Genomic DNA, 15,716 nt, shown 5'->3' with positions numbered 1-15,716 from the left:
GGAGCGCGCAGTTCATGAAGTAAAGCCACCACGGCCGCATTAACCCTTTCGCTGCTACAAAGACGTGCTCCCTGCATTCCGCGCTGTGCGCGATTTTGTCACTGCACTGCTCACTTGTGCAGACACATCGTGTTCCGACTGCTTTGACACTCTTATCATTCGATTCTACAAAAATTCTTTGGCCCAAAAATTAGATTTTTACACATCTTCTTGACTGATACCTTCCCCCCATAAATGACTTAATTTTGTTTCGATGTTCAACGCAGTTATTATGCAGCATTATATATAGTAAACCATTGCACGAAATTTTGAAGAGTTTGCAGAGGTATAAGTCCATAGAGTATACTTTCCTTATGGTCGATTTTAGTTGCCACAATGTTGAGAATGAAATATGGACAAGATACCTAAATTTCATATAAAATTTACTGTATAACAATATCTCATTTAAGTACCACATAGGTGTCGTATGTAATATTGAGAAATATTCCGTCTTTCGCGACTGTAACAAGAGTTTTATTTACACTGAGCACGTTTGGCTTTATTTTAAAGCACTTCAATCAATCAAAAGGAAGTAGACAAAACACATTAAACAAAACTGTGGACTTACAAAACATTAGGACTTGAACATACCGTCTGTCAGTGAAGTGCTCTGAGCTATGTCAAATATAATTTTTGTGTGTGGCACACACAAACATCATTTATTTGCTAAAACACTGATCAGCCACACAAACGTTGAATATTGTGTTACCGCAGCACAAAACTACGAAAGGTGACTTGGCAATGGAGGAGACAAAATACTCTCCACTGAAGATGCTTCAAAAGAGAAAAACGCGTCTGGTCTAAATAAGTCGCTTATTACAGTTGCAGAGGAGGAATATATTTCAGTACCATTGGTAAAACCGCGACTGTGGAACAAAAACAAGAAAGAAAACATGAGTACCATTGTGTATGTGCCATACCTTTCATTGATTGAAGTGCTTCAAAATAAAGCCAAACGCATCCGGTGTAAATAAAACTTTTATTACAGTCGCGAAAGACGGAATATTTCTCAATATTACATACGACACCTATGTGGTACTTAAATTAGATGAGATATTGTTATACAGTAAATTTTATATGAAATTTAGGTATATTGTCCACATTTCATTCTCAACAGTATGGCAACTAAAATCGACCATAAGGAAAGAATACGCTGTGGACTTCTACCTCTGCAAACTCCTCAAAATTTCGTGCAATGGTTTACTACATTTAATGCCGCATAATAACAGCGTTCAACATCGAAACAAAATTAAGTCATTTACGGGGGGAAGGTATCACTCAAGAAGACGTGTAAAAATCAAATTTTTAGGCCAAATAGTTTTTGTGAAATCGAATGATAAGCGTGTCAAAGCAGTGGGAACACCATGTGTCTGCACAGGCGAGCAGTGCAGTGATGACAAAATCGCCCACAGCGCAGAATGCGGAGAGCACGTGTCTGCAGCAGCGAAAGGGTTAATAAAGAGACAAAGCACTGGAAATGTCACAAAATTGCATTCAAACAAATATAATTCGTGAAGTAAGGAACTTCGATATTGTTTTTAAATAATGATAATATTAAGCACCAGTCAAGGTTTGAACTCATAACCCTTCACATAGAAGCCAAACACCTTAACCGTTACGCTATCACGGCTCATCCGCCTATGGGATGCCATGAGGACTCTTAACATTTCACGCAAAATACTGACAAACACTGTTGGTATAACTATGAATTACTCACGCTTCGTCGAAGTACAATAGGAAATAAACAATTACCGCTGTTCTTTATTGCGAAAAAGCAGTATAAAAGAAAGTCTGCTATCAAGACATTGCTTTTGTTCTATTACTTTATTTATGACGGAACGTTTCTAAAACTGAAGACACTCGTCCGTGCTCTGCACTGCAGTCGAGATCTGGCAATGTCGTTCTCTGTTCATTGGCTGACTGTGTTTTGTGACGTCAGATGCGCAGAACGAGCCTAAACTCGGCCGCCAACATAAATGACGCGCACTTTAGTGATACGAGGCCGTGGGGATGCAGCACGGCGTTCCGTATTACCCTCCTCAACCCACCGATTCCATATTCTGCTAACAGTCATTGGATCTCGACCAACGCGAGCGGCAGTGTCGCGATAAGATAAACCGCAATCGCGATAAGCTACAATCAGACCTTTATCAAAGACGGAAACGTGATGGTACGCATTTCTCCTCCTTACACGAAGCATCACAACAACGTTTCACCAGGCAACGCCGGTCAACTGCTGTTTGTGTATGAGAAATCGGTTGGAAACTTTCCTCATGTCAGAACGTTGTAGGTGTCGCCACCGGCGCCAGCCTTGTGTGAATGGTCTTAAAAGCTAATCATTTGCATATCACAGCATCTTCTTCCTGTCGATTAAATTTCGCGTCTGTCGCGCGTCACCTTCGTGGTTAGCAATTTTAATGGCCAGTAGTGTATCAGACATGTGAGACTATCGGAGACCACGCAAACGGGCCTGGGTAAACATTCCATCTCCGGTGTCGGAAGATGAAGACTGGGCGGTCTGTGGGGTTTTGTAATCTAAATTTCTGCTGCCTGTGAACGCCTGAAAAAACACTGACAATTTTCATAGTGTTTACGTGGCTCCAACTAAAACACATGAACTCTTAGTAGGATGAAAGTTGTAGGACAACAGGATCGTTGGTATACAATTAACCATATTAGTTCCTATACTGACTTTACTACAGTATTTTTGTGAAGATTAATAAAATTACATGTTTATTTGCCGGTAAAGACTTGGAATCTACGCACTAACTGTCATACTCAGATTCTTGAAATTTTACGCACACATTAATAGTATAACCATCTGAAAAGCAGACATCAGTTACGTCATTTCAGTCAAAAGTTTTTATTCTAGAAGTGTTTCAATTTGATAATCAAAATTAAGACTATTTTTCTACAACTAATCAGTAAGTATTTTTCTTCCTGTTGGCAGTACATTAGTGTATGTAGTCTAGTATTCCCCCAAATAGTATCCTGAAACATTTTTAAAAAATTCAAACCTCTAGCTCCAACACATTTTTTATTTTTTTTTTTTTTTTTTTTGCATGAAATAAACATTTCAGAAAATTTAATTCTCAGGAAAATAAATTCATAGTTATAATTAATGTTTGCTTTACTTCTGTTATTCCTGATGCTTTCCAGCTGCATATCTTCTTGGTTTCCAAATTCTTCATTTTCTCTCCTTTCTGTATTCCTCGCGTAGTTGCCTCAAGGGCCCACTAACCAGTTTTGGCCACTCTCGTGGACTCAGCTGCCATCAGTAATTGCCTCAAAGTGAAGCCGGAATATGTTCCCAGGAACTCTAGACCTTGAAACTAGTAGCAAAGCACTTTTTTGGAGGAATAATAACTTTCGAGAATCACAAAGTAGCAAAAACTGAAACTACTGAAATATTTACAAGCAAAACACCGCTCGAAAACCAAAAATATACAAGACAAAGGGTATCTTCTAACAGGATTACCACCTCGAGAAACAGCTGTGTACTGTATCTTTTTCGAATGGCATTCTAATGACTGTATTTCACAAGTGACAGCAGCAGAAACATGGGTGTGGTCGAGCACCTTGTGATCTTTAAGTTGACTTTTAAATAATTTCCCCATGTCCAGTTGAAGTTTTTTAACCACTGTTTTGCTCAAAAAACTCAAGCATCGCTTTAAGATGAAAAACAATAAATCGATTTTTTGAAGCGAACTCGCAAGTGACCTTAATAACGTATAGAAGTGGAGCTGAACGTTGAGATTCTGTCTATGGTGGCCAGAGTCTTGTATTAATCGAAGAAATCCGAATTTCACTTGTTATTTTCGCGAGAAGGTAGATCAATAAACATATGTTGCCCCACTTTCTGATTTACAATGACCGTTATAGTTTTTTTTTTTTTCCGCAGGACAGATTTCTCAAATTTGCTAGCCTACTCGTCTTATCTCAGGATGACGGAGAAACTACAATATGTTATAAAGGAATAAAGAAAGATCAGTATATAGGGAAGCAAACGATACATCTGTGGACGACAACTGATGATTTTTTGTATGCATTTCTCTACTCTTCCGACAGAGATTCTCAATAACTGTAGAGAATCAGGCAGCACGGAAAAAAAATCAAATGTGAGAGTATCAAACTTATCTTTTTTATTTAAGTTTATTTAAATTTGCCATCCAGGTAACAGGGGGTATAAATGAAAAGTTTTCAGAGACAATTATATTGTTACCTCGAAATCCTTAAATGCACTCTTCTCGCAGTACTAATGTATGACAAGCCTACATCACACTTACGTAAATTAATATCGAAATACAATAGCGCTGTTTGGAGGACGATTACCTCTGGAAATAAATTAGGTTTACAACATGTATTGTGCCTGCTTATGCTTTAGGAATGGCTAGTATGTGATCTAAAATTTTATACTACATATCTGCGCTGGGTAATACACATGTCCAAATCAAATATGGTTTATAGAAGGGAGATGACGCTTAATGAATTGGGTATACATTCGCCTGTGATGCTGCTAAGTGTCCGGATTTGTGCAGTAAGATAATGGGCGTTCTGATGGTGATAAGAAGAACTGTACACATTAGTTTCGCAGTCGCTATACGGAATACCAGAGTTAACTGAAAATGACATCTGTTTTGTAATGAATCCAACAGCAGCCTTTTATCAGTAACATATGAACATCTGTGTTAATTTGCATTGCTTTTGTGAAGGCGGCCAATATTAACTTGATTTCGCTATGTGTTTGTTCACCCAATGTAGGGTTTTTTAATTTATCTAGTACGTGTCTGTGTCGCTTAACTATACGCGTGTTGCTAATGCACGCATTCCAGCATTCCATGCAGTGTTGCTTCTCTGATTTCCAGTAGCACTGAAGCAGTGATGTTAGTTGAAGAAATCTTCTAGTCTTTTATTGACTGAATAAGCGACGAAGAGTGTGCTGTAGTGTTACTTTTTGAGACAAGTGTTTAATGCGAACAATATTGTTCGTCGTTCACCAACGTTCAGGATGCTATTCCGTTACCAGAATCACTGACAGATCTTAAAAAGTGCGATAACCTAATAGCGCGAAAAAGCAGACGGAATGGGAAGCAAAGAATCCATATGAAACTGACTGTTTTTTGTGATTGAACTACTATTTAATTGTGTAGTTTCATTGACAATAACAGAATGTGTGAGAAAGAGCCAAGAAGTGAAACAAATGCGGTTGAGCAGAAAGCGAAACTTACCCAGTACAGACTTATACTGACTGAGAAACTGTTGTTGTAAAGTAAATGATACTGCCGCATAAACGTCGGATATTACGAACGTAGCCGGAGAAGCACGAAAATAATCGTCAGCATTCACTCAAACCTTACGCAATGTGCGTATTTAAGACATGAATTCCATTATCCAAGTCGCTTTATTGTTGGACTCTTTCTATTATACTGTAACAGGTAACAATATCTTCTGTTATTACACCTTTGAATATGACAGCTTGAGTAGCTGCGATCCGATGATGTCATTAAAGAGCCTCCTCTTTCGACTGCTGTCACTGCACGGGCTGATTAGATTAGATTCGATTAGATTAATACTATTTCCATGGATCATGAATACGATATTTCGTAATGATGTGGAACGAGTCGAATTTTCCAATACATGACATAATTAGGTTAATTTAACAACATACTTAAGTTAATATAACAACTTTATTTTTTTGTGTTTTTTTGTTTTTCTTTATTTTTTATTTATTTTTATTTTTTTAATATTTTTGTTTTTTTTTCTTTTTTTCTTAATTTATATCTAAAAATTCCTCTATGGAGTAGAAGGACTTGTCATTCAGAAATTCTTTTAATTTCTTCTTAAATACTTGTTGGTTATCTGTCAGACTTTTGATACTATTTGGTAAGTGACCAAAGACTTTAGTGCCAGTATAATTCACCCCTTTCTGTGCCAAAGTTAGATTTAATCTTGAATAGTGAAGATCGTCCTTTCTCCTAGTATTGTAGTTATGCACACTGCTATTACTTTTGAATTCGGTTTGGTTGTTAATAACAAATTTCATAAGAGAGTATATATACTGAGAAGCTACTGTGAATATCCCTAGATCCTTAAATAAATGTCTGCAGGATGATCTTGGGTGGCTGACGACCCATACACCCTGAAATACATACCGAGTAACATCTGCAGTCTCTTCAAACAATATCCTCTGTTATTACACCTTTGAATATGACAGCTTGAGTAGCCGCGATCCGATGATGTCATTAAAGAGCCTCCTCTTTCGAGTGCTGTCACTGCACGGGCTGACGACCCATACACCCTGAAACACATACCGAGTAACATCTGCAGTCTCTTCACTGCGAGGCTGCTCGTTTGTTATCCACCGTTTCCGGCTTCCACAAGAGAAGACACTCTAGTGGAGTTACAGAAACTACTGAAGATTAGATGGGTAGCTGGGTTAACTACTGAAGACGTAAGACAGACTCGGGGACCAAAGAGCCTGAAGACACAACTTCATGAAAGGAAGCGATACTTTGACAGGAGACCTTAGGAGGCACCTAGATGTAGTTAATTTGGTAACTGAGGTAAGTGTAGTGATAAAAAGGGTAGAGAGAGAACAAAGTTTGAAGAGAGTAACTAGGTTCAAATGGATATATGTTGCAGTAGTAATGCAAAGGTGAGAAGACTTGTACAGTGTAGACATTAGTATACACTGTGTCAACCTGGCTGTCCGGACGCCCCTATGTAATGCTGTTGGGTACTACATACTGCGAGAGGCCAGTATAAAAGGAGGCGGGCAGTACTGCGTTGTCATAGAGGAACACTAACGGCATAATAGGTCGGCCAGCAGAGCCCAGTGATTGCGAACGAGGACCAATCACTGAATATCATCTAAGTCTTAAATTCATGGGCGACAGCTGAACGCTTCTAAAACTGTCCGAGTCGGCTGCTGAAGATTTGATCGTGAAGTGAAAACGCAGAACAACAACCGCACCTAAGCCAAGTCTAGGCGGACATCGTGTGCTGACGGGCAGCGACCGTCGAGCACTGCGGAGGGTGATGGTAGAAAGTCAGCGAAAGGCATCACTGGTGAGCTCCAAAGCGCTCCAGGAAGAGAATGCGCGGCTGCGGCTGCGGCGTGCGAGCAATACACACAACGCCCTGGAAGCCACCCCTGTGAACAACAATAGTTTGGTTAAACATTCCCCTCTCATGCTCTGCCCGTTTCGCTTCTAGTCAATGATGTGGACCCACCAATAACAGCAGGAGAAATTTTAACCAAATCCTCTTCAGCATAGGTCCCGAAAAAATGCTTTTTAATCAGTGAAGTTGGCCCACAAGGGGTAGCCACAGGAGATTTAGCCAGTAACCCCCTTCTTCAACATGCGCGGTAAGATTTCTCATACTATCCAGTGACGATGGCCTACCAATGGTGGCCCGAGATTTTTATCCAATAATCCCACTTCTCCAGTACCAAAACTCCCCTTTATGAGAGAAGGCGACGCTGGCCTGTGGCAGCGCTCAATCTGCAGTGGACACCACAACATCTTGAAGAAGATCCTAGCAGAGGGGGCGAAAACTAGATTTTTTGTACAAGTATGACGGGCTTAACAGCCCAGAAGATTTTAACTTTAATCTCATCTACTCAGCGCGTGTTCATAGCTCTTAAGGCATTCACCTTAGAGTCCATTTTTACTAGACCATTGTTTTTGTTTTGATCCATACTACCTCCTCTCGTAACATGGAAAGCAAAGAGCTTGCAGTAGAAGAGATTTGTTTCACAGTATATGGAGAAGTGCTCACAGCTCTTACGGTATGCATTTTAGAGCCCATGTTTACCAGACATTTTTGTTTCTGATGATTGTTCCTGTCACGGCCCTGAATATCGATCATTTCTCCTGGGACGCCCTGAACCAATAACAAAGAATTTTAATCAGGCAAAGAAAGGGATAAACTATAATAAAAAATTTGAAAGTTGTGAATGAAATTACGAGTGTTGAAACTTAAATAGTGGCAACTATTTATTCACAATCTATACAAAAGAGTTACATGTTTGCACCTGTTACTGTCCTTCAAAGTAGTCACCAGCGTTGTGTACAACCCGTTGCCAGCGATGTGGAAGGGGTAGTATACCGTTAGCAAAGCCTGTTCTGTTGATGGTGCGAATGGAGCGGTCTACTGCCTGTCGGATCTCTGGAACAGTTCTGAAGTGAATGCCACGAAGTGGTTCCTTCACCTTCGGAATCAAATCAAAGTCACAGGGACTTAAGTCCGGGGAGTATGGTGGATGGTGCAGTACTCCCCAGTCCCATCGACCGAACAGAGCAGCCACAGCTTGCGCTGTATGCGCCCGCGCATTGTCGTGCAAAATGACGGGTGGGTTGCGCACAAAGTGTAGCCGCTTCTCTCGCAAAGCTGGTCGCAGGTGATGCTCCAAAAACGAACAGTAATACTGTGCATTGATGGTCTGCCGTGGAGGAACGTAATGCGTTAGGATAACACCATCACGGTCGTACAAGTGAATCACCATAACTTTCACCATACTGGGGCTCTGGCGCACTTTCGACTTTCGCATTTGTTGGATTGACGCTTCAGTTGCAGCTCGTATGATGTGGCCCATGTCTCACCCAGTGTTACGATACGGCGTGAGAAAGCCTCTCCTTCGCGCCCACAGCGCTCCAATTGCGTCTGCGCAGCGTCGTAACGCATCCATTTCTGCATTTCCGTCAAGTCACGAGGAACCCGTTGTGATGCCATTCTTCGCATGCCCTGGCGTTCCTTCAGGATGGGAAGCGTAGTCGTATGCGTTAATCCACTTCCGTGGGCGATCTCACGAATCGTATGGCATCGATCACTGTCCACTAACGCTTCAATAGCATGCACTTGTTCTTCAGAGACGCTAGGACGACCTGCCCGATGCCACAGTTTGCCGACACCGAGCGAGGTGGCGCAGTGGTTAGCACACTGGACTCGCATTCGGGAGGACGACGGTGCAATCCCGCGCCCGGCCATCCTGATTTAGGTTTTCCGTGATTTCCCTAAATCGTTTCAGGCAAATGCCGGGATGGTTCCTTTGAAAGGGCACGGCCGATTTCCTTCCCAATCCTACCCTAACCCGAGCTTGCGCTCCGTCTCTAATGACCTTGTTGTCGACGGGACGTTAAACACTAACCACCACCACCACAGTTTGCCGACCTTCGTTGAAGGCTTTTGTGGTGTCACCGCCAGACACCACACTTGCTAGGTGGTAGCTTAAATCGGCCGCGGTCCACTAGTACATGTCGGACCCGCGTGTCGCCACTGTGTGATCGCAGACCGAGCGCCATCACAAGGCAGGTCTCGAGTTACGGACTGGCACTCGACCCCAGTTGTACGACGACTTTGCTAGCGACTACACTGACGAAGCCTTCTCTCATTTGCCGAGAGACAGTTAGAATAGCCTTCAGCTAAGTCCATGGCTACGACCTAGCAAGGCGCCATTAACCGTATCTGAAGATAGTCTTATTTGTATTATCAAGAGCGATGTACCACAAGGATAGAATAAAGTTCGAGGAGCTGCATACTTTTCTTATGAGAATTCACTACTTATCCTGTTCCAGAATTCACGCCCGTCTGCAGTAAATAGCGTGCATTTAGGCCGCCTCTATCTACAAGGTGTTGGCACATTTACCAACACATCAGCTTTGACCCAACGTGCCACTGTGCTGTACGGCAATGCCGATTCACCGCTTCTTGAAGACCTCGATGACACTGTCGAGCTGTACGACCTCTGGCACATTCAACATTCAACCTTGATCCAACTCCGTTGTTCCTGTTTCGAAAACATAGTGACAGCGTTACATTAGACCGCTCACTCACAAGTGACTGTTTCCCTTATTTCTGCGCACGCCGGTGACATGGGACGGGCGAGTCCATTTGCTCGGATATGCGGTAGGCATGTCAACAACTTGTGCTGTCAGCGACAATAGTAGATTCCATTGCATAGTGCCTCCACAGCGGCATTGCCACTATTTAAGTTCCAACATACGTATAAAATGGGTAATTGCATTTTATCGATTTCCAATTTTGTCTCAGATTTATAGGTTCCTAAGAAGATTTTTACTGATTTGTGACAAAATCTGCACTAATGCCCTTGATATAAAAATTTATTGAACCTACGTCATTATTATGCAGAATATATGCATCAGTGCTACGGCGTTCATTACAATACGTCAAGTATTAGAACAGAAAGAAGGCTAAACATTGAGATTCCATACAACTTCTTCTCCGCAGTCCTAGAACAGTTTTACAGCTATTTCAACTGGGATACAATTTTACTAGAACAAATCAGATCTTGATATTAGACTCGAGCGCAGATAAACTTCTACAACGAATGAAAAAATGTAACAGACGACCATTCCACCATCAACAATGGAGCGTGAATCTTTGACAATGTCATTCACTCATGCTGATGAAACATAAAAAAACCAACACAAAAGGCAACGAGCAATACGTAATACAGTAGCTTTTCCAGTGTGTATAAAAGTAAAATCATCAACGCCGCGAAAAGAAAGTGGTACAAATCATGAATGAAATCATAGAACCTCCTCATGGGTTTTTGTAAATAGAGTAGTGGAAGACGACGGCCGGGTGAACGTCGAAACAGATAAATAGAATATTTACTATTAAAAACAGTCTTGATCACGATTTTATCTCCAGCAGAAAGAGGTTGCTACTCAATTGTCTGAAGATGACCACAGTAGTGGTCACCGTAATAAATAAATCGTGATCAAGACTGTTTTTAATAGTAAATATTTGTAACACATTGATCACTGTCACTCCCATAATGTATTCAAAAGTAATTAAGATAAATAGGAGATTAAATATAGCCTGGGATGCTTTTGGTAGACTAAATAAAGTTTTCTAAATCAAGTTTCCAATTTGTCTGATACGTGAAGTTAAGATTTAGTATCTAATACCAGTTTTGACTGGTGGCAGTGGGATCTGAGTTCTTAATGTCAGAACTACTCATAAACTCCAGGCTGTTCATTGGCCATGATGGAAATTACTAGGCGAGATAGGAAAAAATAAGGATCGAGCAGAAACCAGAGTGGCAGACTATAAAATGACCGTAGTTACAATTAAATGGAGGACAGAACATGTTGAAACAAAAATATATTGGACGCAATTTTTACCTAGGGAGCATTACTGCTATTATCTCCATTTCTTATGTGTCTGTGAGGATTTCTGTGTGTTTGGGTTTAGCGTCTCGTTCGCCAGTAAAACCATAAAATTCAAGTAAAGTATTTGCGGTCTTCCTCCCCATGGACTACGCTGGCTGTCAGAACGTGCTAAACACAAGTGGTTCTCCACCATCGTGGTCTTCTCACATGTCCCGCTCCATATCTGTTTTTCTCCGTGACAATAGTAGTAAATCTGGCAAATATTTTGGAAGTCACAGTTTACGTTCTCGGTAGTAATGCGTGGCCAGGCAGTGCTGATTCCTCGCTGCTACAACTAATCATTGGACCTGTATTTATTCAGTCCACTTCCGGCCATTCCCTTGGTGGCGAACAGGACAAACCAAGTGCTCGAGCATCTGGCACTGACATTCCATTTTACGTACTGGAATCAACAAGAATAAACAACTCCATGCACAATTTGTTTTCTTATGAAAAAGAGTACCGATCGTACACTTATGGCTCTGAACACTATGGGACTTAAAATCTGAGGTCATCAGTCCCCTAGACTAAGAACTACTTAAACCTAACCAACCTAAGGACGTCACACACATCCATGCCCGAGGCAGGATTCGAACCTGCGACCGTAGCAGCAGCGCGGTTCCGGACTGAAGCGCCTAGAACCTCTCGGTCACAACGATCGTACATTTACTTTGCTTTTTACTAACGTAGTTATTTAGAAGTAGTAACAAGGCCATATCGCTCAACGTCATACAAAACGTATTCTAACACAAAGAAATACTTTGTATGTTACACCAAATTTTGAACTAAAAAGAAAATAAAGGTTATATGGTTCAAATTGCTCTGAGCACTATGGGACTTAACATCTGTGGTCATCAGTCCCCTAGAACTTAGAACTACTTAAACCTAACTAACCGAAGGACATCACATACATCCATGCCCGAGGCAGGATTCGAACCTGCGACCGTAGCGATCGCGCGCTTCCAGACTGAAGCGCCTAGAACCGCACGGCCACACCGGCCGGCTAAAGGTTATAGGAGGACCTAAAACAATTACTTTTTTCTATTACCATCACCCCACAATTTTAGTAAGTGCATGAGCCTGTTAAGTAAAATATGCTATCTGAATCTTGTATCATTTAAAAATGAACATTTGTCAGACTGCACACCCTGTTTACTGCCTTCTATTTGCAGGAAAGGAATGGCATGATATGCGAACTACGCTCAGCCCTTCTTTTACTACGATGAAAATGAAGAATATGTTCATGCTGATAACAGAAATTGGACAGCAGATCATTGCTTATTTAGATGGTCAAACTGCCGATTGCGAAGGTGAGTACCTTATTTGCGATCGCTGACTGCCCGATACGACATGAGGCACTATTCTTTGGTCTGACATGCCATACAACGCGAATCTCCTTTACTATTTATTACGGGTCTGCCTACAGCCATTTCTTATAAGAACCCAGTGAATAAAAGCTGGAATTAGTTTCTTAGAATGTAGACGGTAGTTGTGAGATTGAAAACACAGTGACATTTAGAGGTGCTACAGAATCTCGTAAGCCGACGCTGTGCGTGCCTCGAGGCTGATGATGCCAATTTCAAGGTAATCTACGTTGTTATGCGGTCGTAAATTTAAATGGTGCTTGGACTTAAAATTGTGTTCTTGTACACGAATGAACTGAAATGATAAGACATTCTATTTCAGCTGCAAAAAGAACAGTGAAAATGTTGACCCCATGGTGTTTATATTATTGTTGAAGTTTCCGCCGGGAAGGAGAATTTGCTCACACTGGACATGAAGGACTTCTTCACACGCGTCACTAATGACGTCATCGCAACCACGGCGTTCGGTGTCAAAGTGGACTCGCTGTCGGAACCGCAGAACTCGTTCTACCGGATGGGCCGCGAGCTCACAAACATCAAACTGACGGCCGTCGGCTATCTGCTGTCTCCGAAACTCATGCAGGTGAGAATGAACACCGCACTGCTTTGTACGTCGTGTGGGGCTGTAAAATAACGGGACTGATGCCGTCGCAAAGTAAGCACGCAATAGGTGTGAAGCGTAAGCTTTCTCCCAAGGAATCACTTGAGTGCGATGTCGCATGTTCAGTCTTTTCGTAAGGCCCATTTGAAATTGTTGTGTTAACAATTATCACAGAAAAAATGTTAGCTGCTAATGACTCACCATGTGTATCTGGAGGGCGACAGAAAATGTGTGTCCGGGAGGTGCAGGGATCAACCTTCTATGGGATGTATATATTACCCTTCACAGAACGGACATCGTCAACATTCAGAAACAAACCAGTACCTTGCACCATGAATACAGAGTGAAAAATAACGAGCCACAAGATCGGAGGCAGACTCCTTCCGAGTTACAAATCGTACAGGATGTTCACAGCTAGATTCTTAGAGAATCGTATTGGTGTAACGGGGTGACGAGAACTGATGGAATGTGACGACATTCAACGTAATGCGCAACAGTCTGTCGTGGAGCTTATCGTGAAACTGCCTATCCTTTGAAGCGTAACGGCAGATAGTGCGATAATATGCTTTGTAGGCACGGAATATCAAACACACAGAGGCTGAATTTGCCCAGCGTTTCCAGGTGGTACAAACTACAATGTGACGCCCTTTTCAGGAGGGATTGTTTGCTCTAAAGGAGTATGACTTATATACACAGCCCATAAATCAAGCAAAAGCAAGTTATTTTGACCAACTATTGTCCAAAAGCAGTGCTCATGCCATAGTTGTAGTTCTCTTACGTCAACTTTTCCCACTTCTGCTTGCTGTGACGTAAGTATTGTCTACTGTCCTCGCAAGATCACGCACAAGAGGCAAAAATCATAGGAGGCAGAGCACCATTCACTTCACGCAGCACAATAAATAACTTTTCAGCTAATTTATCATCCATATTAACAGTTGCCATAATTTTCTACTAATGAGTTAAGGTATTGATGTTAGTTGATCTTGATACAACTCTATTGGTACCTCTAACTTCTGGGGTCCCTTTCATATGCATTTTCTCTTTAAATCCCGATTGGTCGGAGTAGACAACAAATTCCTTACTGAACGACAGGATAAGCTTGTTTACATCGTCTACAAATTTTGGTTAAAAAAAATGGCTGTGAGCACTATGGAACTTAACATCTGTGGTCATCAGTCTCCTAGAACTTAGAACTACTTACACCTAACTAACCTAAGGACATCACACACATCCATGGCCGAGGCAGGATTCGAACCTGCGACCGTAGCGGCTACGAGGTTCCAGACTGAAGCGCTTAGAACCGCACGGCCACACCGGCCGGCACAAATTTTGGGACCGATTCCGCAGTTTGCTGTGCATCGTCATGTTGACGCTTTGTTTGAAATTTCATCTTACGTCTTCCAATTCTGTAGCACTGTTTGAAGTTATGCAACCATCCACTGCTTTCCTTGAAATCACTGTAATCAATGTCACGCGCATTTTGATGTGCATAACGTAGTAGGCCACTATCATCCACATACCGTAAATTGAATCGAGAATCATCGAAACGTGCAAAACATCAGTTTTTGTAACAAGTGCACCTTGTCCCACCTTGAATGTCTATACTTCTTCTCATGCACTCCAAGGTTATGTTACTGCGGACTGTTCATAACTGTTTTTTACTATGCTGCGGATGATCTTTAATACACGTAATTATATTTAGTATCCTCTCCTTGGACAACGATTGTCCATTACTACGTTTCACTGGAGACGGGATTTGTGACTCCCTGCCCGACAAGGTTGATGAACTACATGGCTCGACTTTCGCTTGTTAAGCAACTGTCGTCGTCATTGTACACCTCGTGTATATTGTCCGCACAGTCGATCGTATACCGCACCACACATTCTACTGACTCAACTTGCAGAAACGCAAATATTTCATCTGCCATTTATTGCTCACTCTGAAATTCCTTGGGCTCCTTTGCGACGAAATGTCAACTTCGGCAACTGTTGTTGTAGGTATAATGCAATGTTTCCTTTGCATTATCGTTGCCATTCCTCTGCTTTGCATCAACATCACTAGCACTGTAGCACTGTTGTGAGTTACTCGTCGGCTAAGCAATTCAACTAAGCTCCGTAGCCTCAAGCTGTGCTTACCTATGGGTACCTCCAGTCCCGTCCCATGTTACCATTACCAGCCAATATTGAGGCTGAATTACAGACAGTATGTGGTGCGTAGAACAGCGTAAACATAACTGTCCTTTTGTGACCTCGTACTAGAGGGGTTCCTTGTGAGTCGATTGTTGCAACTTTGGTGTCTGTAGACACACCAGTGTGGCAGTGGCATTCGTTTGTGTAAGAGCTGTTCTTTTGTTCTGCCGGAAAAATGATAATAACAGAGCAACGAATTGTCGTGTGGTTTCACATGAATTATATTTTATTAAAAGAAGTGTATGGCGAAGAATTTATCATGGACGCTAGTTTTTGAGTGGAACAAACGTTTCCATCATAGCTGAGAAGACGTTGAAGATGACTCACGCCCGGGATGCAGTT

The 15,716-nt window shown here is 41.8% G+C and overlaps 1 protein-coding gene across 1 annotated transcript in view; it reads left to right on the top strand.

The window, feature by feature from the left end:
• The window catches only part of LOC126458633 (cytochrome P450 9e2-like), a 77,288-nt gene that overhangs the window by 11,811 nt on the left and 49,761 nt on the right, over positions 1-15,716 (top strand). Inside the window, exons 3-4 of the mRNA XM_050095801.1 lie at positions 12,392-12,529; positions 12,961-13,166. Coding sequence (XP_049951758.1) covers positions 12,392-12,529; positions 12,961-13,166 — 344 coding nt within the window. The remainder of the gene's footprint in view (positions 1-12,391; positions 12,530-12,960; positions 13,167-15,716) is intronic.

This window comes from Schistocerca serialis, chromosome 2 (genome assembly GCF_023864345.2).
Source record: "Schistocerca serialis cubense isolate TAMUIC-IGC-003099 chromosome 2, iqSchSeri2.2, whole genome shotgun sequence".
Classification (NCBI taxonomy): domain Eukaryota; kingdom Metazoa; phylum Arthropoda; class Insecta; order Orthoptera; family Acrididae; genus Schistocerca; species Schistocerca serialis.
This window is presented reverse-complemented; position numbering and strand designations above follow the sequence as displayed.